The following is a 26,699-nucleotide window of genomic DNA, read 5'->3' as shown; positions in this document are numbered from 1 at the left end:
TAGCTAAAATAGAGTTATGGTTCTTGTGCACTGCACTTCCTCTCATTGTGCTTTACCATTGTATGAAGTTTCAATGAATTCCATCCAGTACTTTTCAAGTTATACTCCGGACAAAAAAAGTAACAAAGGGCAATAACTCAGTAATAAGCAAGAATAGAGTTATGGTTATTGTACACTGCACTTCCTCTCATTATGCTATACCATTTATATGAAGTTTAATCCAATTTCATCCAATAGTTTTTAAGTTATGCTACGGACAAGTTAAATTGCAACGGACCGACCGACAAACCGAAGGACCGACTGACCGACCACAGGGTGACTCCAATATACCCCCTTCAAACTTCGTTTGTCAGGGGTATAAATATGCTTTGTTTTAATTCCAAGTCATACCAAAATGAACCACTTTAAACCATAGTTAAGAATATGAATAAAAAGTTCAATGTATAACAACAAACAGGACATATGATTATCAAAAACAGTATCACTAAAAGTAACCGAACAGTTGACCATCATGGTAACAAGAGCGTGGCTATTTCGCCGCATTTAACCAGATTTCCTAAGTGAAATAATAAAGGACCATAATTTGCATTATATGCCAATATGTTGGATGGTTTTGGAACACTTGTGTTAAGTTCCACTGCTATACATTAAGTTTTTGCCGAGATATTGACTTAAAATATGCCTACATGATAACCGTTTATTTTTCGTTTGTATAAATCTTCATTATTAACATGAGTTAATTATTTCAAAGTAGAGTTTGATTTGTTGTTTTTTTGCTCTTTGAAACAGCCAACCCCAGAGTCAAAATCATAAGAGAAAATAATAAAAATGATATTTTTTTACACTTTGTGCACTCGAGTTAAGCTAATTTGGAATTGAACATGTAAAAATATAATAAAAACACAAAAAAGCTCCACTTGACTACTAAACATTAATGGTTAGAATAAAGTTATATATTCAACCTACCCGTTACACATTTGACAAAGAAGCTGGTTGTGGACAGATTCACCATCATCAATACTTCAGTTTAATGTTGAGAGGATTTGGTTCAAGTGGTTTTATAACAAGCATCCGTTAAGAAACAAATAGCGAAAAGGGAGGTTACTAGGTAATTACGTAAGGTTGGATTAAAGCTCTTGCACACTGCATTGCACTTCCATTCTACAGCATTGTTCTACAGTATATTTATACAATACAATTGAACTATAAATGAGGACTTTTCAAGCATTCATGTTTTAAAACAATGCCAATCTTGCATTAATACGGAACAAAATTCAACAAATATACCTTTAAAAGCACTGATATTACATTTATAACTGCTACTTAGAAAACCAATTTAAATCTCTTTGAATTGATTTATATGGCATACACAACAAGAATCAATAATATTTGCAAAATGAGGTAAAACTTTAAAGCTGCACTCTCACATGTTGTACGTTCTGACACATTTTTTAGTTTGAACCAGCCAATTGTTGTGCAAATGTTTGGAAACCAGTGATATAAGACTGCTGACAAAATATCAAATAGCAACTTTTCACATTCACGTTCAAAAAGTTATGTTTTATGGCTGAAATCGTTACTATTGCTTTAAGAAAGAAAAATCGGCAGTTAACAATTGAGCAATTTAACAATTGAGATCGGTTCTAGTGTGAATTATCTTATATGACTGAATTTAAGACATTGATGCCAAAATCAGCTGATGCTGGGGAAAAATTAAAAGGACAGTCAAAACTGTAAATCTGTGAGAGCGCAGCTTTAGCACAATAGACACATGACTGAAAAATAACTAAAACATGTTTGATTCATAAAAAAGAAAGAGGAAAGACAGTGATACTTAGTAAACAAGGTATTGTGTATGGTCGCTACAATTTAAAATACATCACTTTGTATCTGACCAAATCATCAAACATCGACTAAATAAATATGCAGTTTTCAGGGCACGTTTAAATCTGCACTCTCACAGATTTACCGTTTTGACAACCTTTTTAATTTTTGTTTTGGAATGAGTCAATCTTTGCGTCAAAATCTGCAAACCACTGATAAAAGACTGCTGACAAAAGATCAGATCGAAGATTTTCATTTTTCCGTTCAAAAAATAATATTTTATGGCTAAAAGTGTTTCTAACAATTTCACAAAACATTAATTTTTAAACTTATATATGAATATCTGCGATCTGATTTTTTGTCAGCAGTCTAAAATCACTGGTTTCCATGCATTTTCGCTTAAATTGGCTTGTTCTAGGACAAACATTAAAAAAAGTTGCCAAAACGGTAAATCTGTGAGAGTAAATCAGGTTAAGTAGCTGGGTCTGTTTAACTTGGGAAATATTAATGCTTAAGTCCTTAAATTTGGATTTCTTAAAAGCAGTATGGGTAGACACTTCCATCTTTAATCCTAATAATGAAATATTATTATAAAGAAATACAACCATAACATCAGCACAACCAATGATTTCCTGATTATTATTATATATTTATTATTCTACTTCTTATTTATTTTGCATTATTTTTTTGGGGGTGGGGGGGGGGGGATTTTATGCAAAAATATAATAAATATTGAGACAAACTCTTACATTTTTGGAGGGACGAAGGAAGTTGAAAAAGCCCTGGGTTTATAAATATATTATCTCTTTAAACAGACGTAACAAAAATTAACATTTTATAAATGTACCCAACAGTAACAATAATACATATTTTGGCTTTAAGTAGCCATACCTTCCGTTGTTTCTATCATTTGAACTTTATTCTTCTCTGATTGGTCCAATATCATATTGGCTGATTCTGATTGGTTAGTAGCCACTTGGTTTCTCATTGCTGGTTGGTTGATGGTTGCTAGAAGGCGTGGCTTCACCAGATCAACCTTTGAACTTTTGAAAAGGGATTAAACTCTTTTAAAAATGATTATCAATTATTTAAAATAATTTGTCTATACTAAAATATAATTAGTTATGTTATCGGAACAAAACATTAGTCATACATCTTTAACAGATGTTCCAAATCTAGTTGTAAATATAAAATATAGTTAAAGCAATAAATGCAATTGAAAACAAATTTGAATGCTTGAATTATTATCAATCCAAATAAAAGGCTAGTTCTTAAAATTGCTGTCCTACAAAATAATTCTATATTAAGGTAATACTTCAACACTAATAGCGAAAATCAATTCCAAAATTATGGATCATTTATCAACCACCTCAATCATTACTACCTTTGAATATGAAATGCAGGGGCGACCCAGGTTCCACACGGACACTTTTCGCCATACCAGATAAAGGATCCCAGTTTTAGGTTACACTTGGGACAATTCAGCTGAAAAATATTCAAGAAGGTAGAAGGTGGTATAACATTGATATCAGACAAGACTCTTTAAAAGGAGCAAGAGGGCAGGATGACACTTTATCACATGGTATTACAAAGGGTTCTCAAGTTATTGATTGGACAACTACCGGACGCTTCCCGCCAAAACACTTGTCTGTATACAAACAATAACTGTTAAAATATTTAAGTTGGATGTATATATACCTTGTCACAAAAGAAAACATTGTTACTGTGTAAGATGTTCAAGAAGTTTGAAGATATTGTCTTCAATAATGGTAAAGCAATAAAATAATTATAAACAAAAACACAATAAAAAAAGAAAATGATAAAAGAATGATAAAAGGGTCACCTTATGAACATTTTTGTGAACATATTTTGAAGTTAGGCCTATGGTATATGGTTGAAAGTGCCAAAACTGACATTAAGTGTTAAATGAATCAATGACTATGTTTAAGGCTAAAGAGTGAGGTTGTACACACAAACTGGTTTGAACCCCCAGTAAATTTTCATTTTACTGACCGTTCCAAGGCTGTGCCTAACAATCTATGCACAGTGCTGTTTGTGGAGTTTTGTGCTGTTCTTCCATGTTTGTTGTTTGTGATTATTTTTTTTTGTGTGTTCTATGTCTTTGGCGTTTACCCTGTGCCATTAAACCGGGTTTATGTTTAAATGTTTAGCTACTGAGTTTCTATTTCTGTAGTTTTTACATAAGTATAAACAAGTGCAAAAACTGTTGATAATAAGTTTTAAAGGAATTCATGTCTCAATCTTACGTTAAAAAGAGCCAAAATTGATGGTTAATTTCAAATGTAAGACTGTCTCAGAGTAAGGCTGAATACGTTGCCAAAACTGATCAGTTTTTAAAGAAATAATGCCTCCATGTAAGATTGAAAAAGTGCCAAAACTGAGGATAAGTGATAGAGGGAATAATGACATAGGCTGAAACAGTGCCAAAATGATCATAAAGTCTTGAAAAAAATAATATCATTTTAAGGTTGAAAAGTAACAAACTAATCAATAGTGTTATAGGAAGGCTTAGGCTTAAAAATGTCCAACTAATAATACATTTTGAATGAAATAATGTCCCGGTCTTATGTGGAAAAGTGTCAAAACTGATGATCAGAGATAAAGGAAATGCTGATCAAGTCTTAGGCTGAAAAAGTTCCAAAACTGATCAGTGTAAAAAGAAGTAATGTCCCAGCTTAAGGCTCAAACATGCAAAACTGACTATAAGTGTTAAATGAAATAATGCATTAGTTTTAGGTTGAAAAAGTACCATAACTGTTCAAAAAAATAATGTATCAGCCTTAGGTTGAAAAAGTGCCAAAAGTGCCAAAACTGATTTTTAAAGGAAATAAAGTCTCAGTGTTAAGGTGATAAAGGGCCAAACTGATAACTGGTAAGTTTTAAATGAAATGATGTATCAGTCTTAAGCTGAAAACTGCCAAAACTGATGGTAAGTTTTAAATGAAATGATGTATCAGTCTTAAGCTGAAAACTGCCAAAACTGATGGTAAGTTTTAAATGAAATGATGTATCAGTCTTAAGCTGAAAACTGCCAAAACTGATGGTAAGTTTTAAATGAAATGATGTTTTGTCTTAGGCTGAAAAAATGCCAAAACTGAAGGTTAGTTTTAAATGAAATGATTATCAATCTTTAAGGCTGGAAAGTGCCAAAACTGATGGTTAGTTTTGAATGAAATGATGTATTAGTCTTAGGCTGAAAAAGTGCCACAAATGACGACAAGTTTTGAATGAAATGCTGTATCACTCTTAGGCTGATAAAGTGCCAAAACAGAGGGTTAGTTTTAAAGGAAATAATGAATCAGTCTTATGCTGAAAAGTGCCAAAACCAATGATAAATGTATGAAGAAATAATGCCTCAGACTTAGGTTGAAAATTCCAAAACTGATGATAAGTTTAAAAGGGAATAATGTCTTTGTGCTGATACTTAAGATTTTTATTCAAGGAAATAATGTCTCATGTTGAAAAATATGCCAAAACTGATTAGTGATGAGTTTTATTACTACTTGACAACCTACACTGTTATGTCCTTATATTCAGAATTCCCTTGTGAATAAACACTAAGTGTATCTTTCACCTTAAAGGTAGGGACATGGGTCTTGCACACGACACGTCGTCTTCGTACGTGGAACACATGTAGCAAGTGATTTTAAAATCTGTCCATACAAGGGAAAGTAACAGCCCGGACACGACAACCTATACTCTATGTCCTTATATGCAGCACTCTGTTGTGAATAAACACTAAGTGTGACTTTGACCTTTGAGGTAGGGACACGGGTCTTGCACGCGACACGTCGTCTTGGTATGTGGAACACATGTGGCAAGTTATTTTAAAATCTGTCCATACAAGGGAAAGTTACAGCCCGGACACGACAACCTATACTCTATGTCCTTATATGCAGCACTCCATTGTGAATAAACACTAAGTGTGACCTTGACCTTTGAGGTAGGGACACGGGTCTTGCACGCGACACGTCGTCTTCATATGTGGAACACATGTGGCAAGTTATTTTAAAATCTGTCCATACAAGGGAAAGTTACAGACCGGACACGACAACCTATACTCTATGTCCTTATATGCAGCACTCCATTGTGAATAAACACTAAGTGTGACCTTGACCTTTGAGGTAGGGACACGGGTCTTGCACGCGACATGTCGTCTTGGTATGTGGTACACATGTGGCAAGTTATTTTAAAATCTGTCCATACAAGAGAAAGTTACAGCCCGGACACGACAACCTATACTCTATGTCCTTATATGCAGCACTCCATTGTGAATAAACACTAAGTGTGACCTTGACCTTTAAGGTAGGGACACGAGCCTTGCACGCCACACGTCGCCTTGGTATGTGGAACACATGTGGCAAGTTATTTTAAAATCTGTCCATACAAGAGAAAGTTACAGCCCGGACACGACAACCTATACTCTATGTCCTTATATGCAGCACTCCATTGTGAATAAACACTAAGTGTGACCTTGACCTTTGAGGTAGGGACACGAGCCTTGCACGCCACACGTCGCCTTGGTATGTGGAACACATGTGGCAAGTTATTTTAAAATCTGTCCATACAAGGGAAAGTTACAGAGCTGGACGGACGGACGGACGGACGGACGGTGCGATTTTAATATGTCCACCTTCGGGGGCATAATAAACCAATATCCATGTCAACATAAAACGTCATCAAATGCAAGGTTTAGGCAAAATTTCAACGATGCTATTTCTTAAATTAACGTAACATTCCCAATAAATTAGCGCATTTTTCTGAAAAAAAGGTTCAATACCCTTCAAAGGGATATTATTATAATATTTAAGTGTAATATCACAATATATTTTACCTCAATGATAAATATAACAATATAAAAAAAACAATTAAATATATTGCCGGTACTTGTTGACTTCAGTGTAAGATCATATTTTATTTCAGGAGTATCACAAAAAAACATATATTCACGTGTGAAAATTTATTTTTTCTATTATAAAAAGTGAAATTAGATATGATCTTACATTGAAATCAACAAATCCGACTCGTGGATAAATAGTTCTCTAACAGTATATTATTTTTAGTGAGAACATTTAATGAACTTTTTTTTATAAATGGACATTAATTGATGCATCTTTGTTCCAATTAATAACAGTTAATGCACGAAAGCAGTTAAATAACACAGAGCACAAATACGTCATGTCACTGGAACCATTTAGCGAATTAAAATTTGGAAGGTCGAACATGTTAGCAAATCAATTGCGGATGATCATTGGATTTAAATATGTCTCTTAGTTTTATAGTTTATTTCATGATACATGGATATTCAATCATCCCTCATTGTCAGACACCAGTCTGATTCCGCTTTCAGGCGACTCGAAAAGATAAAGAGAAAGGACCACGCTAGGCAATCAACAAATTCGAGGCTAATGGGTAGAGTAAGCAAGAGGGCCAAATGGCCCTGAATCGCTCACCTGTCATATATTGCACATTGGTTTGATGGGGCGGGGTCATTTTTTACCCCAATGCCAAAGTTTGGACAATAAAGGTAGAGGTCCACTTAATGATGTATTATGCCAAATAGCTCTAGTCCTTGTGAATTCGGAGATAATTTTTTTTAATGCTTCCATTATATACAAATATTGAAAACCTAAGCCTATGAACACGGGGCGTGGCCAATTCTGACCCCAGGGCTAAAGTTTGAACAATCTTAATAGTGGTCCGATAAACGATGCTTCATACCAAATATCTAAGGCCTTCGCCTTTTGGTTTCGGAGAAGAAGATTTTTTAAGTTTTCATCATATACATATATAAGGAAACCCATGACCGCCCGGGTGGGGCCATTTTTTGACCCCAGGGCCAAAGATTGAACAATATTGGTACAAGTCAACTAGATGATATATCATGCCAAATATCTAAGCTCTTGTCACTACTTGATTTTACGTGTGTATCTATATATGTATATTTGTTATTAATTGTTGTATGTGGCCCATACTGAAAATTGGTATGTGTACTAAATATGTTATCCAGTTTAAATTAAGACGTTACTTGTCTTTGTGAGTTTGGAGAAGATTTTTTAAGTTTTCACTATAACACATATAGAGAAAACCCATCAGCCCCGGGGTGTGGCCAATTTTGACCCCAGGGCCATAATTTGAACAAACTTTGTAGAGGTCCACTAGACGATGAATCATGCCAAATATCTAAGCTCTAAGCCACGTAAGTTCAGAGGAGATTCTTTTTGAAGTTTTCACTATAAACATATAGAGAAAACCCATAACCCCCCAAGGGGGCGGGGCCAATTTTGACCCCAAGGCCATAATTTGAACAATCTTTGTAGAGGTCCACTAGACAATGAATCATGCCAAATATCTAAGCTCTAGTCCAAGTAAGTTCAGAGGAGAAGATTTTTGAAGTTTTAACTATAAACATATAGAGAATACCCTAACACCCCGGGGCGGGGCCAATTTTGACCCCAAGGCCATAATTTGAACAAACTTTGTAGAGGTCCACTAGACGATGAATCATGCCAAATATCTAAGCTCTAGTCCAAGTAAGTTCAAAGGAGAAGATTTTTGAAGTTTTCACTATAAACATATAGAGAAAACCCATGGCCCCCCGGGGCGGGGCCAATTTTGACCCCAAGGCCATAATTTGAACAATCTTTGTAGAGGTCCACTAGACGATAAATCATGCCAAATATCTAAGCTCTAGTCCAAGTAAGTTCAGAGGAGAAGATTTTTGAAGTTTTAACTATAAACATATAGAGAATATCCATGACCCCCGGGGCGGGGCCAATTTTGACCCCAGGGCCATAATTTGAACAAACTTTGTAGAGGTCCACTAGACGATGAATCATGCCAAATATCTAAGCTCTAAGCCACGTAAGTTCAGAGGAGATGATTTTTGAAGTTTTCACTATAAACATATAGAGAAAACCCATGACCCCCCAAGGGGGCGGGGCCAATTTTGACCCCAAGGCCATAATTTGAACAAACTTTGTAGAGGTCCACTAGACAATGAATCATGCCAAATATCTAAGCTCTAGTCCAAGTAAGTTCAGAGGAGAAGATTTTTGAAGTTTTAACTATAAACATATAGAGAATACCCTAACACCCCGGGGCGGGGCCAATTTTGACCCCAAGGCCATAATTTGAACAAACTTTGTAGAGGTCCACTAGACGATGAATCATGCCAAATATCTAAGCTCTAGTCCAAGTAAGTTCAAAGGAGAAATTTTTTGAAGTTTTCACTATAAACATATAGAGAAAACCCATGACCCCCCGGGGCGGGGCCAATTTTGACCCCAAGGCCATAATTTGAACAATCTTTGTAGAGGTCCAATGACGATAAATCATGCCAAATATCTAAGCTCTAGTCCAAGTAAGTTCAGAGGAGAAGATTTTTGAAGTTTTAACTATAAACATATAGAGAATATCCATGACCCCCGGGGCGGGGCCAATTTTGACCCCAGGGCCATAATTTGAACAAACTTTGTAGAGGTCCACTAGACGATGAATCATGCCAAATATCTAAGCTCTAAGCCACGTAAGTTCAGAGGAGATGATTTTTGAAGTTTTCACTATAAACATATAGAGAAAACCCATGACCCCCCGGGGCAGGGCCAATTTTGACCCCAAGGGCCATAATTTGAACAATCTTGGTAGAGGACCATTTGGTGATCCTACCTACCATATATCAACGGCCTAAGCCTTGTGGTTTGGGAGAAGAAGATTTTTAAAGTTTTTCCTTTTGGTTGCCATGGCAACCAGAGTTCTGCATGGAATTGAATTCTTTGAACAACTTTGATAGAAGACCACCCAAGGAACATCCCTATGAAGTTTTATTAATATTGGTCCAGCGGTTAAGGAGGAGATGTCTTTTAAGTAAATTGTTGACGGACAACGCACGACGGATGCCGGACAAAAGGTGATCACAAAAGCTCACCTTGTCACAAAGCGACAGGTGAGCTAAAAACACGAGCTGTCACAGAGACAGCGCGCTCGACTATTCCGCCGCTTTTCCATGTAAGGATTGAAAAGCTTTGGCGAATCATGCATGGATCACTGTTAGATTAGATTTAAATGTAATACATGATGTGCGGAGATATTAACATAAATGTGCTTACATGCAAATTTTTAACCAAAATTTTTAAGTGTAATAATAAAGGGCCATTATTTGCAAAACACAGTTATCTAACTTGATTATTCAATTAGGTTGGGTGGTTGAATACCATTGTATAAAGTCTCAATGTAATACATCAAGTAGTTGCTGAGATATTATCCTATGTGTGCTAACATGCAAGACCTTAACCAGAATTTCTAAGTCGCATAATAAAGGGGCAAAAATTATATAATATGAAAGATAGAGTTATCTTACTTGATTAAATAAGAAGGTTCAATGGTTGGGAGCCTGTGTTTTAAGTTTCAATGCAATACATGATGTATTTGCTGAAGCATGGACTTTAAAATGGTTACATGCAAAACCTTAACCAGAATTTTTATGTTGAATTAAAAAGGGGCCATTATTTGAATTTAATGCAAACTAGAGTTATCTTACTTGGTTATTATACTAGATTGGATGGTTGAGTACCATTTTATAAAGTCTCAATGCAATTTATCCAGTAGTTGCTGAGATATTAACCTATGAGTGCTTACATGCAAAACCTTAACCAGAATTTCTGAGTCGAATAATAAAGGGCAATTATTTGCATTAAATGCGAACTAGAGTTATCTAACTTGGTAAATTAAGTAGGTTGGATGGGTGAGTACCATTGTATCAAGTCTCAATGCAATACCTCAAGCAGTTGCTGAGATATTAACCTATGTGTGCTTGCCCACAAAACCTTAACCAGACTTTCTAAGTCAAATAATAAAGGCCTATTATTTGCATTAAATGCGAACTAGAGTTACCTTACTTGGGTAATTGAGTAGGTTGGATGGTTGAGTACCATTGTATCAAGTCTAAATGCAATACCTCAAGTAGTTGCTGAGATATTAACCTATGTGTGCTTGCACGCAAAACCTTAACCAGAATTTCTAAGTCAAATAATAAAGGCCAATTATTGGCATTAAATGCAAAGTAGAGTTATCTAACTTGGTTAATTAAGTAGGTTGGATGGTTGAGTACCATTGTATAAAGTCTCAATGCAATACCTTAAGCAGTTGCTGAGATATTAACCTATGTGTGCTTGCACGCAAAACCTTAACCAAAGGGGTGACGCCGACGCAGACGCTTGGGTGAGTAGTATAGCTCTCCTAATTCTTCGAATAGTCGAGCTAAAAATCATCAGTTTATCTGCTAATTGTTGTGTGAATTTTCCAGGAAGCTCGTATTACAAAGTTAACAGTCGAAAAAGACATTTGATAGATTATTTAACATGTTTATGATGTGCTGTCAGCAAATTGGAATACGGCAGTATTGAACTGGAGTGGAATACAGACTACCGTATTTTAATGAGATTTGCTATGGGTGTGGATTTATGATGGGCATATATAAATTGACATTCATCATTATCTATAAAACATGAAAAAGTATTGGTTATAAAACTAAGTTGTTATCATTGTTTTCACTAACCTTCCCTTCCATTTGTTTAATGGACTCGGCCATCCATCTGACTGGTTCAATAAAAAGAGACTTTTCACACACTTCTGAACCTGAACTTTGATTGACACAGTCTGCTGGCCTCAGATTGGCTGGCATTTTACTTCTCCAATCAAATGCAGCTTCACCTTCTCCCTTACTGTGTTGAACGATGCTGCTCGTTTTGAATAGAATTTGTCTAAAATGAAGCGGAAAATGATTGCATAATAGAGTTTTGATAGATAGAGTTTATTCCAGAATACAATAGGCAATACGCCCATGCGTACACAATCAATAAATACGTTAATGTTTATAACATAGTCAATGGTCACTCAATCTTCCAATCATAGTTACAAATTGGTTTAACAATCACAGTTTCATAGAACAACATTAACACAGCGAGAGGAATAACTCTAGTAGGTATTTATCAACTCGAAAGCTTTGAAAACAAACATAGATAATTTTCTATTTACATGAGTATTTTGAGAGGTGAATTATTCTATAAATTTAATCATACTAGGTCATGCATAACAATATTTATCTATGTAAGCTTTTCTTGTATCAGTATATAATTTACATTCAAGAACAAAATATTCATCAGCATATAGAGTATGTAAATGTCGGTCTAATTCATTACTGATAGAAGTGAGTATTGTAACAAATATACCACCATTAACCTGGACTATCCAGTGGGCAGACAATGGGCCTTTTGTTCAGAATTTTGTTAAAGTAAACAATATTGTTAACAACATTGTTAACGGCATCGTTGTTAACTTGATCTATTTGACCATATTCTCATAAATTGAAATAAAACAAGCATAGCTAAAAGAGTTGTCTAAAATATTTTAAGCAATGATGGAGATCACTGGAGTGTCTATGAAACTTCCAGAGCAGTTAAGAATAACAAGAGGGCCATGATGGCCATAAATCGCTCACCTGAGTTAAAGTTTTAATCCTTAGTAACCACTAAGCACACCAAATATCTTACCTCAAGGCCTTTCGGTTTAAGACAAGAGTTATTAATGTTTTCCTTCATATCTCTATGTAACAAAGGTGACCCTCTGAGTGAGGCCTATTTGTGCCCAAGGGCATTAATTGAAAAATCTTGGAAAGGAATATTAGTCAATGCTACACTCCAAGTATCTAAGCTTGATATTTTTTTCAAAACTACCAGAGCCTTTTCTTATCATTTTGAGGAAAAGACCCAATATAAGACCCTATACTAGACAAATTGGAAAAAAAATGAATCAAAGAAGATTTTACCTTTTGATTGCCATGGTAACCAGAGTTCTGCATGGAATTAGTTTCTTTGAATAACTTTGAAAGTGCACCATCCAAGAAACAGTTAAGTTTCATCTCAATTGGCTGGGCAGTTTATGAAGAGATGAGGTTTGAAGCAATTGTTAACAGACGCCAGACAAAACAGTATGGGCGATGGGAAAAGCTCACTCAGAGTTATCGGTGTGTGTATACCATGTGATAAATTGCGTCATAGATTCTACGTCGGAAGGCAATATTTTGCTTCGAATGAAGACTTTAAACAAATATAACTTTCCTATTTATTTACCATTTTAAATAAAACAAAGCGCAGTCTATGCCGATTACAGAGCCCCGCCTTCGGTATTTTACCAGAGTTTGATTGAGAGTGAAGTTTCTTAAAACACTTCGACAAACCTTTTCACAATACGGCCGTCTGACGGAGCACTATTAATACATTATTTTGGAAACAGGTTTGTCAAAGTGTTTGATGAAACTAATCACCTTATCAAACTCCGGTAATTAGACAAAGGTGGGGGCTCTTTAAGCGGCATAGACTTCCCTTTGTTTTGTTAAAAATGGTGTAGTAAAAGGAAAGTTATCTTTGACTTAACTCTTCATTTTAAGCAAAATGTTGTTGCCTTCTGATGAAGCATATATATGACGTAATTTATCACGTGGTATACACACACTGGTTATGAGTATGTGCTCAGGTGAGCTAAAAAGTTTTAACAACATTGCTAACTTTAACGAAGTTCTGAGCAAGCCAATTGGTCCAATGTATTTGATATGAAACAGATAAATAACATACCTGCATTTCATACATTTGTAGAAACTATCAGTGTTGATCTTAACATCTGTGGATCCCAGGTCTGCATCTGCCAGAACATCACCTGAAATGACCATCACAGTGTAGGGTTTTAGAAAGGTTCAAAATGGGGAAAAGCTCCTACAAGTAGTATCTTGCTGTGAAGAACTGATATATTATAAATCTGACAACAAATGTGAAAAATGTGTTAAAATGAAGAGGTTTTAGGTTCCACTGCCAGATAATTTTAATAGTATGTGTATTTATGACCATGTTTAAATGTTTCAAAGAGACTAAACACCAGATGGTCCAAAAGTTGGCAAATACTGTATTTCCTAACAATAGCGCATAATGGTTTCCAAGTTTGAATCAAATCTGTTTATGAGTATATATAAACATACCAATGCTTTTTTTAAAACTGGTATTATTGTAAATTTCAAGCGGGATAAATGCGCAAAAACTGCGAAATATGCATGTGTCATAATTAAGATTTATTGCATTGTACACAACGATGTCAATTTTATGTAAGTTTTTGACGATTTTTTTTTCTTGCAGTTGTTTCATCTGGTGTCTAGTCCCTTTAAACAAAACAGTGGAAAAATTGGATAATCTAAATTATTTAATCCAAATAAGGCAAAATGATGAACCTGCTGGTCAACATTAGGGGTGCAACCATAAAAAAGCAGGGTGCAGTACCCTTCTTTTGATCTGTAGCTAAAAAACTCTACAGTGATAAAGATGATAATTGTGTAATTTTAGAGCAATATCGAAAATGTCTATGAAAAATAAAGGATACAGAATAGCCTGATTTTAAAGGATAAAAGAAATAGCAGCTAATAATTTGTTTTGAACTGAAAACAGTTTTCTTATTTTTCTATTATTTTTTCTTAATTTCAGTTTTGCAAGTTTATTTGGCAGAGGCTAGTGCTGGTCAAAAACAAAACATATTCACTGTTTTGAGCTGAAAAACATTCATAGGCCATGATGGTAGGTTATCATTAAACTGATTAGATAACAAGAGATGTTTGTCAAATAAAATATATGTAATATTATACATTTATTTATTTTCAAATATTTTTACTGTACACTGTGCACCCACCTGCCTGTACTCTCTCAGACATGACTTGAAGTCTGTATCTCCGATACAGCAAGTTGTCTTCATCTATTTTACATCCCATGTTCTCAAATAGTTCCAGCTGCTCAATAAATCCTGGGTTTGGTCTGAAAGAAGCATTAAGATATGGACTCAAGTTACAGCTGCTCAATAAATCCTGTGTTACATCTGAAAGAAGTATAACGATATGAACTCAAGTTACAGCTGCTCAATAAATCCTGGGTTAGGTTGAAAGAAGCATAAAGATATGGACTCAAGTTCCAGCTGCTCAATAAATCCTGGGTTAGGTTGAAAGAAGCATAACGATATGAACTCAAGTTCCAGCTGCTCAATAAATCCTGGGTTAGGTCTGAAAGAAGCATAAAGATATGAACTCAAGTTACAGCTGCTCCATAAATCCTGGGTTAGGTCTGAAAGAAGCATAAAGATATGAACTCAAGATCCAGCTGCTCCATAAATCCTGGATTAGGTCTGAAAGAAGCATAACGATATGGACTCAAGTTACAGCTGCTCCATAAATCCTGGATTAGGTCTGAAAGAAGCATAATGGTATGATCTCAAGATCCATAAATCCTGGGTTAGGTCTGAAAGAAGCATAACAATATGGACTCAAGATTGCAGTGATAAAAAAGTGCCAATTGCTGTAAAGTTAAAGTATGTCTGTCTTATTTTCAGGACACCAACTCTAAGGTGGTATGTACATTCAGGACACCAACTCTAAGGTGGTATGTACATTCAGGACACCAACTCTAAGGTGGTATGTACATTCAGGACACCAACTCTAAGGTGGTATGTACATTCAGGACACCAACTCTAAGGTGGTATGTACATTCAGGACACCAACTCTAAGGTGGTATGTACATTCAGGACACCAACTCTAAGGTGGTATGTACATTCAGGACACCAACTCTAAGGTGGTATGTACATTAAGCCAAATTAAGAGATTGAACTCTATTACTCTTAATACAATTTTTGCTATATCAAGTGTCTAAACTCTGGAATGACTGAGGCAACATGGCTGGTTACCGTACCTGACCAAAATGCCCATTCACATTCTGACCAACTTAAGTGATGATGGACAGAGGCTTTTAATAAAAGGTTATTGATTTGTAGGTAATTACTTTAGTTCAAGAGTGATAATTCATCTAGTAAACGAGCCATATGACTGGTTATCAAATTTACCTAAGACATTATACACTGACTAAATTTGGAAATAATTCCAGCCACATTCTATTTTTGAATTTAAAGGAACTCGCTCATATTTTTTGTATACATATATAAAGTGTGGCAAACCATTAGAAGTGTTAAAATAAACTACTGGCAGCTGAAACCCCTTAAAAATGTTGAGAGCTCAAATATTGTCTTTGAATGCCATGAGTTTACGTGTTGATTTCAGTGTAAGTAATGTAATTCAACAAAAGGCTTAAAGGTTACGGTAAGTTCATTGTGTACAGTTCATTGTGAGCCTTAAGTTTTGTTGTCAGTTTTCTAACTGTTCCTTTGTGGGTTTGCACCTGGGTTCAGTATCAAAGAGTAAAATAAAGATAATATCAGAGTTTTCAGATGCATTACCAGGAGAAACAAATGGCACAAAAACATGAGCAAGTCCCTTTAAGGTAGGCAATCATTCAAATAAATTGACACATAGTAAAAATCAACCAATCAAAACAGGCCTTACTAAAAGTCAACCAATAAAAATCATCCTTTACAATATTTAGTTTCAGCTGTTTTACAGTGGCCTAGGCTTTGTCAAGCCCCATTTCATCCTTGTACATAAATTCAGCAATCAACCAATCAAATCAGGCTTTACTGTAACACAACCAATGAAAATCATCCTTACTTTATATTTGGTTTGAGCTGTTTCACAGTGGCATAGGCTTCATCCAGCCCCATTCCATCCTTGTACATAAGATAGGCAATCATTATGGTGGCGCTGCGTGACATACCGGCAAAACTTAAAAGAAACAACATTAAAAGCCATGGATCATTTATTAACAAGAGGGAATAGCTATTATTGAAGTGAAATCATTAATATTCATGGGACATTAGTTTTAATGGTTTCTGTGGGTTGGGTAATTCAAAAGTTCATGATTTCAATTAAAATTGGACCTTTAATTCTCAAATTATACGGATTATGTAAAAGGTAACATGTTCTCTGTTTGTAAAAATGTTTAATTGACATTCGATAGCTTGGCTATTTCATATCCATGATGTGGATGCATCATTATTTATGACCATTAATTTACAAATCAAGTGATAATTGATATATGGATATCTGCGAATATTGACATGCATATACTGGCCCACTATAGCATTGTGAGTAGATGATAATTACAGATAGCACGAGAAAGGCGTGTGGTGAATTTGCAGACATTTTACGATCACATTTTTTTAATCAAATATAATAAAAATCCTCAAATTTAATGAACAACAAAATTGTCTTTTTTCGAAAAACCACAAAATTTTATGCCCTCGAGAAATGATCTCACAGTACACAGTGTGATCCAGATCCTAATTGATAAACTAAACATCAGCAGACAATTGTAAGAACCAGGGCTGGGTTCGTATTCATTTAACGGTTTTTGGTGCAAAATTTAAACTAAGTGAGAAAGTTTTAAACAAATTTTATATTTAAAATACTCTCTTCTTTTATTTATCTCGATTTATTCTCATGCATTAATTAGTTTGACCTTTTTCTTGTCGTTTTAATAGTTTTGGTGTTAAAACATTGTTTGGTTTCTTATAATTCAATTTAGAAGAAAATTGATATTTTCACTACTTAGATGAAATATTTCACTTTTAAAAGCCTTTTATCAATACAGGCTGATTCCTCCAATTTCACCATTACACCCTCGGCAAACAAAGCCTTGAGGGCCTCCCAGTTTGACCGCTGCCAATTAAACTAGACTTTTGGATGAGCAATCCTAAATTCTTACATAAATATTTGGCATAAAAATATTCAACTAACCCAGTCATTTAAACTTCAAAGTTTAAACAACCCATTTCAAGATATTTACAGACCAGGGGTGGTATTCAATAGGGATAAAACGATGATCAAGTATTGTCGAAAGTCGATTATTTGTGTCCGAGGTCGGCGATAATCGATTTCATTATTCCATAATCGATGTACGATTCCAATGTACGGCAAAGGGAAGTAACCATGTTGTGTATGTTCTGATTTTCTTTAAAACGGGAAACGGTACGGACTTATACGGGGTTATACGGCAATTTATTCTCAATTATTTTAGAATTAAGTAATCTCCTAAAAACATTTTACTAAATTATCAATTGTAACCTGGAATGTATAACAAAACAGCATATAAAACATAACTGATTGTAATATGTTTATTCATTTAAAGACATGTATGTACAAACCAATATAGTTTTGGATTTATTTGTAATATATTCACTTTTTCCGTTTCGATTATATAATCGATGATTCATCGAAATGGCTCCTCCGATTATTTTTTATGATCGATTATGACTTTGGTCCGATTTTCAATCCCTAGTATTCATAAAACTTCACAAAAAAGTCATTTTCTAACTTAAGTCACTTTTCTTATTTTAGTATCTCTTACAGCTGCACTCTCACAGATTTACCATTTTGACAACTTTTTAATTTTTTGTCTTGGAGAGAGTAAATATTTGCGTAAATATCTGCAAACCAATAAAAAAAGATCAGATCGCAGATTTTCATATTTCTGTACGAAAATTAATGTTTTATGGGTTAAAGCGTTTTTAATGGTTTAAGAAAACTGCATAAACATCAATTTTTGAACTTAAATATAAAATCTGTGATCTAATTTTTTGTCAGCAGTCTTACATAACTGGTTTCTATGAATTTTCGCAAAAATTGGCTTGTTCCAAGACAAAAAATTAAAAAGATGTCAAAACATTCAATCTCTGAGAGTGCAGCTTTAAGTCATATGAAATAAAAAATTAAAAATTTCCGAAATACATTATTTTCATTGACCTTATGGAAAAAAAACATACCGTAATTGAATGTTAAAAACACTCATACATTTCTTTTAATTTGACAATGAAAATTTGAAGAAATCATCTTAAGTTAGGAAGTGACTTAAGAAACTTTATGAATACGGGGGCAGGGCTTGTGAGCTTATTGACCAGGCCTAAAAAAAAAAACCTACCTATAAAAATGTGCCGACCCTAACTATTTTTTTCCGTTTCTGAGCAAAAAAAATATTCGTTAGCGAATAGAGAGTTACGAAGGGCGGATAAATGCAGATTTTAATCAGAATTATTGTTTATATGATAAAACAAAGTCAGGCAATGACAGTAATGTAGGAAAGACTGCCATGTGCAAGAAAACACTCTGAACTTACGACAGATTTTGAAAAATTAATCAAAAAAAAAAAAATCCTACCTACCCTACTTAAGAAATTTTGGAAGGTTACCCTAAACAAACAATTTATTTTTTTGGCCCCACTATAGTCATTCTTAGACGGATTGGTCTTTAGGGAATTTAAAGATGTGCAAATAGTGAAATACATGCAAACATACAGCTTATAGAATTAGACATAGGTCAACAAAATATGAAAGTCACAAGTACCAGTGTATGAGAACTTTATTTTCTGGCGATGTCAGAGCCTCGTCAATGAAGTCGAAACATTCCTGGAACTTGGACAGCAGATCGATGGAAGGAAGATCCATACAGTTGATATACATGTGGTGTGGGTCGATGTGTGCTTCCCCACTCTGGAAATTAGAATTCATACAGTTATATATTTGTGGTGTTTTTAACTAAAGATGGCCTATATTCACAGTGTTTTAATATGTTGTACATCTATTTATGACACGGGAATAAAACTAAATTTAATATGGCATCAGAAACCCAGCACATTTTTGGCATAAAAACTAATGCTTAGGCCTAAAAAAAAAATGTCCGTTTCGGGTAACCTGACCCTACCTATAAAAATGCGCCTAACTATTTTTTACCGTTTCTGAGAAAAAAAATATTCGTTAGCGAATAGAGAGTTATGAATGGCAGATAAATGCGAATTGGACGCTTGCCAAGATATTGTAAAGCGTTGAGACGATTAAGATCGGTATTTTTTTGTTATACATGTTTTGATTGGTCGTGCAGTATGAATGTACGACAGATTTTGAAAAAAAAAAATATAAAATAAAAAAAAATCCCTACCTACTCTACCTAGAAATTTTGGGAAGGTTACCCTAAACAAACATTATTTTTTTTGGCCTTACCAGTAGTTTTTGAAGAGTTGGTGACATATTTCCGCCCCAAATAAGAATATCACGTCACATTAAAGCTGCACTCTGACAGATTTCCCGTTTTGATAACTTTCTTTTTATATTATTTGTCTTGGAATAAGTCAATTTTTGCGTTAATATTTTGAAACCAGTGATTTAAAACTGCTGAGAAAAGATCGTAGTTTTCATATTAACGTTCAAAAATTGGAAGTTTTAGGGCTAAGAGTGTAAGTAACACTTTTAACGTAAATTTATATGAAAAACTGTGATCTGACCTTTTGTCAGCAGTCTTCCACATGTATATATATATCACTAGTTTCAGACATTTATGCAAAAATTGGCTCATTCCAAGATAAAAAATTAAAAAGGGTCCATCTGTGAGAATGCCACTTTAATACAGTCACTGTTCATCAATTCAAATCCCCAACACATAAAGATACTTACCTCAGGGTAGTAATGCTGTATCATATCCACTGTGATTATGTGTGTGATACCCCCTTCCTTGAGAGAGTCTATATCTGTGCCAGCCGTGAAGTTACCAAGAAACAGTTGGTCCTTTATCAATGTCATATTCTCATGTGTGGCCATTTTGTCTGAAAGCATAAGATAATATATAAATTTACAGAGACTTTTCAGTTCATTCTTGGGAGAATTTGCAAAATTTACCAATTTGGGAAGAAATTTCACACCTTTCTGTCAATTATGGGATAAATTAAGATTTTTTGAGTAAAGTTTTATTTAGCTATATTGGAAATAAATTTTGGGCAGTGAAATTAGTGTATTTAACCTTGAAATTAATGTCACCAAAAGTGCTGGTAAATTATGCATTTATAATTGTGAATGAATCAATGGTCCTAATAACTGATCCTGAGCTATAACTAAATGCCTGCAAAAAAGGGCACAGCCATGCACTTGTTCATTCAATAAAGTGAACGATGAATGATTATTGTTTTAAAATGTAGCAAAACCTTGTCATTCAATGCAATTGAAACTTTAAATCTTACTGTGACAATTCTGATATTTTTTATATGGAAATAAATTATTTGAATAAACCTCTACCTCCTCTAAGGCACACAAAATAAGTAATCACAATTCATATTTCTTGATTGAACTGCAATGCCATTTAAAGCTGCACCCTCACAGATTGAACGTTTCGACAACTTTCTTATTTTTTGTCTTGGAATGAGCCAATTTTTGCGAAAACCCATGGAAACCAGTTATGTAAGACTGCTGAAATAAAAAAAGACAAAAAATAAGATCGAAGATTTTATATTTAAGTCCAAAAATTGATGTTTTATGCATTTTTCTTAAATCGCTAGTAACGGTTTAAGCCATAAAAGGTTTAAAACATCAATTTTCGAACTGAAATATGAAAATCTACGATCTGATTTTTTGTCAGCAATCTTATTTCATTGGTAAACAGATATCTACACAAAAATTTGACCTTTCCAACTCAAAAAATAAAAATGTTGTAAAAATGGTACCGTATTATATCATGTATAGGACGCTAGCATAGATAGGACGCAGGCAAAAAAATAGTTGAGAAAACGGGTAAAAACCCTTGATATATAAGATAGGACGCAGCGGAAAAATGTCAAAATCGGAGCCGAAAAATTGAGGTTGGTCAAGTATATATAACATATATATTGAAGTAAAAAACAAACAAAAAATTGTATATAAGGCATATTTTGGTAACTGTCATGTGTATTTCGATAATTATTGTCTTATTTTGGTAATTTAGTGTACACAACAATGATATATGTCTTGACATTTTGAGAACATTTACGCATATTATAAGACTTATACAAATGCCGTAATAGTCCAGACTGACAGTCAACCGTTGCAACCGTTGCAATAGTCTCGACATGCTTTCTGAATGACAGTCAACCGTTGCAACCGTTGCAATCGCAACAAAACTGTGTATTGTCAAAACTGATGATTGTTTTGATAAGGCTTGTCGCTGTGCGGATTAAAGCATGTCGGCATAATTAAGTGTCAGTAATTAGCCTTGCCAGCGGAAGGCACATCGGGTAAAGTGTGAACAAACAACCATAAGGTTTTACCATCACAATAGTTTGTTCTATTGATGTTTTTCTAATGACAGACAGCGGGTGTTTTTCACACCTCCGCACATTTGAAAAGATTTGATAGTGATAATAATGCTACTTTGCGTTATGCACATTCATTTATCAATTTTTTAAAACAGTAACATACAACAAAATGTTTTGTAAAATATCGAAACAATAAAATCATAAACAACGATTAATTGCTATTTACCTCCTTTCCCGATTTCCGTTGCCGTTATAACTCAATCCAGTTAAAGTGCTGACTCACATCGAGTTTTTGTGAGTAGCGTCCCTTTTATAAAAAAGTAAACACTCGTGTTTTTTTCAATTTATTTCTCAATAAATCATTTTAAAGTAAACATTCAATATATTTCTGCGTGTGTTAACTTGCGTGATTTTACCTATGTCAGTTGTTCTCTTCGGTGACGCAGTACAGATACTTACTATTACCGCGTTCTTCCCCGGTCCGATATTTTCAACCTGAAATGGACTTGGAAAAAAAACAGATGAAATTCTAATAGCATAGAAAGGACGCAGGCAATTTTTAAGACGAGAATTGGGGGTAAAAAAGTGCGTCCTATGCATGATATAATACGGTATATCTGTGAGAGTGCAGCTTTAAACCAGAAACAGTTTTGTCACTAAACAGCTGTACAGAATAAAACACAAAAACAATAGCCTGGTAACATACATATTTTGTTTTTGCCTTATGCATGAAAAACATCTTTTAACTTTAATGTTATGATTAAATTTAACTTTTAAAATTATGTTTTAACTGTAACATTTCCCAATTTAGGCATATTTTGCGACACAATTTTTTCTTATATAGTCTAAGGTCTTTTTCCTAAAATTGGCAGAAAGATTAGGTAGTGATGTTCCGATGATCGATTATAATCGAAAATCGATTGGTTGGGCCTGAAATCGGCGACAATTGATAGTATTTAGTTATAATCGATTATCGAAAAAAAATACAAAATAAAAAAAAATAAAAAATAAAAAAAATTAATAAGTGTTCAGATGTTATCTTTAACAAAATGGCTGATGAAAGCCACAATGAGCAAGAAAATGAACTATTTTTTATACAACAACACTTAATGATTTCAATCATAGACATAAGGTATATGCATATAATAATTAAGAGTTTAATACTGTACATGAATAAAACTACAACTCAGGTACTATCTAGTATTTTAAAAACCGATTGTACTATCGATAATCGGTTACTTGAGTGGAACCGATCATCGATAGTAAAATTGCAACCGATTCCCAACACTAAGATTCGGTGCTCTTACCAAATGAGATAACTGGGCAGCCTGTACACACAGACAACAATGATTGTGTTGGTACGTCAAGTTATGGGTTGGTTCTAGCCTATGATCTTGATGTGCTGTTGACATTTATAGTCTTGGTGCTTTTGTTCACCTAAACTCTCCTTGCTTTTTGTAAAGTTGCCAATGACAAAATGAGAGCTATTGTTGTTATTTTGATTTTTGTTTCTAGAAGGTTTTAATAAGTCTTTTTGTATGAGGAAGTCACACAATGAAGTCACATTTTCCCCTGCCAGTTCTCCTATTTTGATGACTGAGCACGAAACATTGTGTCGATGTCAAATTTTGTTCGTCCAATATATTGTAGTCTATTGCTTGCAACAATACAGACTCTCCAAGAAACTTGTGAAGTGTGTAGTCCACCTAAATGGTCTTCAATCTTCAATGAGTCTTTGACAATTTGTTTTACTTTGGAAGACTCAAGACGTCCACCATCCCAGCAAAAGGTAGCAATAGTCCTGGCCCAGAAAATCCTTTTGGAATCAATTTTGAAATTATCTTGATCAGTCTATATAAACTCAAATTTCTACCAAAATATTATTGCCTACCATTAAACACATATTTATATCATTATGCCAAAAACGTGATCAGATATCAAAACACTCTTACATGCGTCGATAGTTTATCAAATATCCCGATATCTGTAAGGCCAAATAAAACTAGAACTCCGCGAGTTGGATGTGTCGCCTGACGAATTATTTACTGTCGACATTATAGCTGTTAGATTGGCATTTTATTCATTTATAGACAATGATGTTGCCATTTAACTTTCAAGTGTAGGTGGCATTTGAACCCTCAATCAGATATACCTACGGAATAAGTTTCAGGTTGAAACCTCCTATAGTTTACGAGATATGCCATGGACAAAACCTAAGCAAGAAAATTAACAAAGGGCAATAACTCTAAAAATATGGCAGCAAGAGTAACGGTTCTTGTGTACTGCACTTGCCCTCAATGAGATCTATCTAGCTATGAAGTTTCAAGTTGATACCTCTTATATTCTTCAAGATATGGCCCGGACAAAACTTTAAGCATGAAAATTAACAAAGGGCAATAACTTTAAAACTAAGAAAGCAAGTTACTTTTATTGTGCACTGCACTTGCCCTCAATGAGATATATCTAGCTATGAAGTTTCAAGTTGATACCTCTTATATTCTTCAAGATATGCCCCGGACAAAACTTTAAGTATGAAAATTAACAAAGGGCAATAACTTTAAAACTAAGAAAGCAAGAGTTACTGTTATTGTGCACTGCACTTGCCCTCAATGAGATATGTCTAGCTATGAAGTTTCAAGTTGATACCTCTTATATTCTTCAAGATATGCCCCGGACAAAACTTTAAGCATGAAAATTAACAAAGGGCAATAATTTTAAAACTACAAGAAAGCAAGAGTTACTGTTATTGTGCACTGCACTTGCCCTCCATGAGATCTATCTACATATGAAGTTTCAAGTTGATAACTCTTATATTCTACAAGATATGCCCCGGACAAAATTTTAAGCATGAAAAATAACAAAGGGCAAAACTCTAAAAATATGGAAGCAAGAGTAACAGTTCTTGTGCACTGCACTTGCCCTCAATTAGATCTATGTACATATGAAGTTTCAAGTTGATACCACTAATAGTTTAGGAGATATAACCCGGACAAGCGAAAATGGGACGCGGACGCCGGCGCCGCCGACGCCGACAAAAGTAACCCCTATATGTAGTCTTTTCAGGCGACACAAAAATAGGTCTGGTTCAGGTAACCCGACTGACCCTAATAATTACCGCCGACCCTAACACTTTTTATTGCGATATTTTTTCGTCAATAAAAATTTTCGCCATTTTTTCGAAAATCCGCCGAAAATCTGATCGTAAACGTGCGCCGACAACGATATTTCTATTCCGCGCCTATTTAATATTACCGTTCGGGTAACCTCCCTTGATACAAGATGGCGGCGTGTGTCAGTTCTTCAAATGTGATCGCAATTAAACTATTAAAATGTGATTACCACGGCGAGCGCCAGCTCATGAAAGCAGTCCAAAATGTTTGCACGTCTGATCAAATATTCCATGAGATACATGGTGCTGTAGATGTAAAACGTGTTGTCATAAAATACGAAGTTTCTACGGCGCTACAAGGGGCATCGTTTTGGGAGGTTTGTTTCGAACATTTCTGTTCACATATTTTATATAAAAGAAAAAGTGTAAATTAATACTATCGAGGCAAACTTTGTATACAGGTTAGCATAGCACAGAGGGTGACTAAAAGGCAAAGGGTACATAAAAAGCTAGTCTAGAAGTTAGGATTACAAAGGATAAATGGTTAAAATGGTTATATAGCAAGCAGCAAGCACAAGACATGTACAATTACCACATGATGGAAGATAAATTCACTATCTAAACAATATGTCGAGCCCATGCAAAAAAATAAAATTAATAATCCCTACCCCCCTAACTTTTTTGAACAACGTTACCTGAACCAGACTATTTTTTTTATTTGGCCTAAAGGACTAAATCTGGGGCAAATCTGACATGTTTTGTACATGTATGTATAAAACATAGTCCAAATAATTGTACGTTGACGGATTTTTTTAAGATTTTTGATATATGGCAAATCCTTCACGTACAAATTGTTTAGTATCAAAAGTGGGTAGTTGTTCCGATCAGGATTCCGGGTTAAAGCATATAGTGTCTATAAAATATCATAAAAAACAAGAAATATTACCAGATAATGTTTTTTTATAGTAGTTCCGTATACAAAAAATAAATATCCAACTTATAATTATGAGTTTGACGGTTTTTCTTCATTTCATTCTGTCAAAACAGAACGATACATACATGAAGGACACCTGCATTAGGCTTTCGGGCACAGTTTTAAATCGCTCGGAACATTTCGGCTGTGGCCGAGTTGTTACGATTGTGCAACGAGGTCTATCTCGAAGCTTTGTCGGAGGAGGCCGAGTTATTACGATTGTATCGAGTTGTTCCCCTTCGCATAATTGTTTTCTGTGTCAGTCAACTTTCGTTTTATTGGAAAGGTAAACAACTTGTTTTAATGCATTAAATGCTTGTTTAGTGCAAAATAACATTTCACTTACATGGTAAAATATGAATATAACTCTTTATGATCAATTTCAACCATAAAATTCTTCACTTAAAACAATTTCAATATTTTTTAAAACACCCCCGTTTTTTGCACATTCCCGTTTAGACGTTAGGGATTGGAAGAATCCCGCATAACACGTCTATTATTTTAGACTAGTATAAAACAGAATTCGTGACCCAGAATATATTAATGTGAAAATAACAACTCTAATGACAAATAAAATCCACTTTAGATCACTGTCAGGTATATAGTGAACAATTTGTCATAATTATTCAACATCGATGCATAATATTACAACGGATGTATTAACCATGGATTGGCAACTATCTTCTGTGTTAATGCGATTAGCTCAAACTCATGCAAGCTCTTATTGTTTCACCGATATAGGGCGGTTGCC

At 34.5% G+C, this 26,699-nt stretch overlaps 1 protein-coding gene across 3 annotated transcripts in view; it reads right to left on the bottom strand.

Annotated features, from left to right (window-relative positions):
• Window positions 1-2,208: 2,208 nt before the first annotated feature.
• Window positions 2,209-26,699, bottom strand: part of LOC128221089 (dual specificity protein phosphatase 12-like) — a 39,777-nt gene continuing 15,286 nt past the window's right edge. For all 3 annotated transcript variants that reach the window (XM_052929538.1, XM_052929537.1, XM_052929536.1), the window contains exons 2-9: window positions 20,260-20,408; window positions 19,157-19,302; window positions 16,427-16,540; window positions 14,572-14,693; window positions 13,476-13,557; window positions 11,402-11,606; window positions 3,209-3,309; window positions 2,209-2,867 (exon numbers count right to left, since the gene is read on the bottom strand). In XM_052929538.1, coding sequence (XP_052785498.1) covers window positions 2,702-2,867; window positions 3,209-3,309; window positions 11,402-11,606; window positions 13,476-13,557; window positions 14,572-14,693; window positions 16,427-16,540; window positions 19,157-19,302; window positions 20,260-20,403 — 1,080 coding nt within the window. In that variant the 5' untranslated portion in view covers window positions 20,404-20,408 and the 3' untranslated portion in view covers window positions 2,209-2,701. The remainder of the gene's footprint in view (window positions 2,868-3,208; window positions 3,310-11,401; window positions 11,607-13,475; window positions 13,558-14,571; window positions 14,694-16,426; window positions 16,541-19,156; window positions 19,303-20,259; window positions 20,409-26,699) is intronic.

Source organism: Mya arenaria, chromosome 16 (assembly GCF_026914265.1).
Source record: "Mya arenaria isolate MELC-2E11 chromosome 16, ASM2691426v1".
Classification (NCBI taxonomy): domain Eukaryota; kingdom Metazoa; phylum Mollusca; class Bivalvia; order Myida; family Myidae; genus Mya; species Mya arenaria.
Note: the sequence above shows the minus strand (reverse complement) of the source record. Positions and strands in the feature narration are given on the sequence as shown.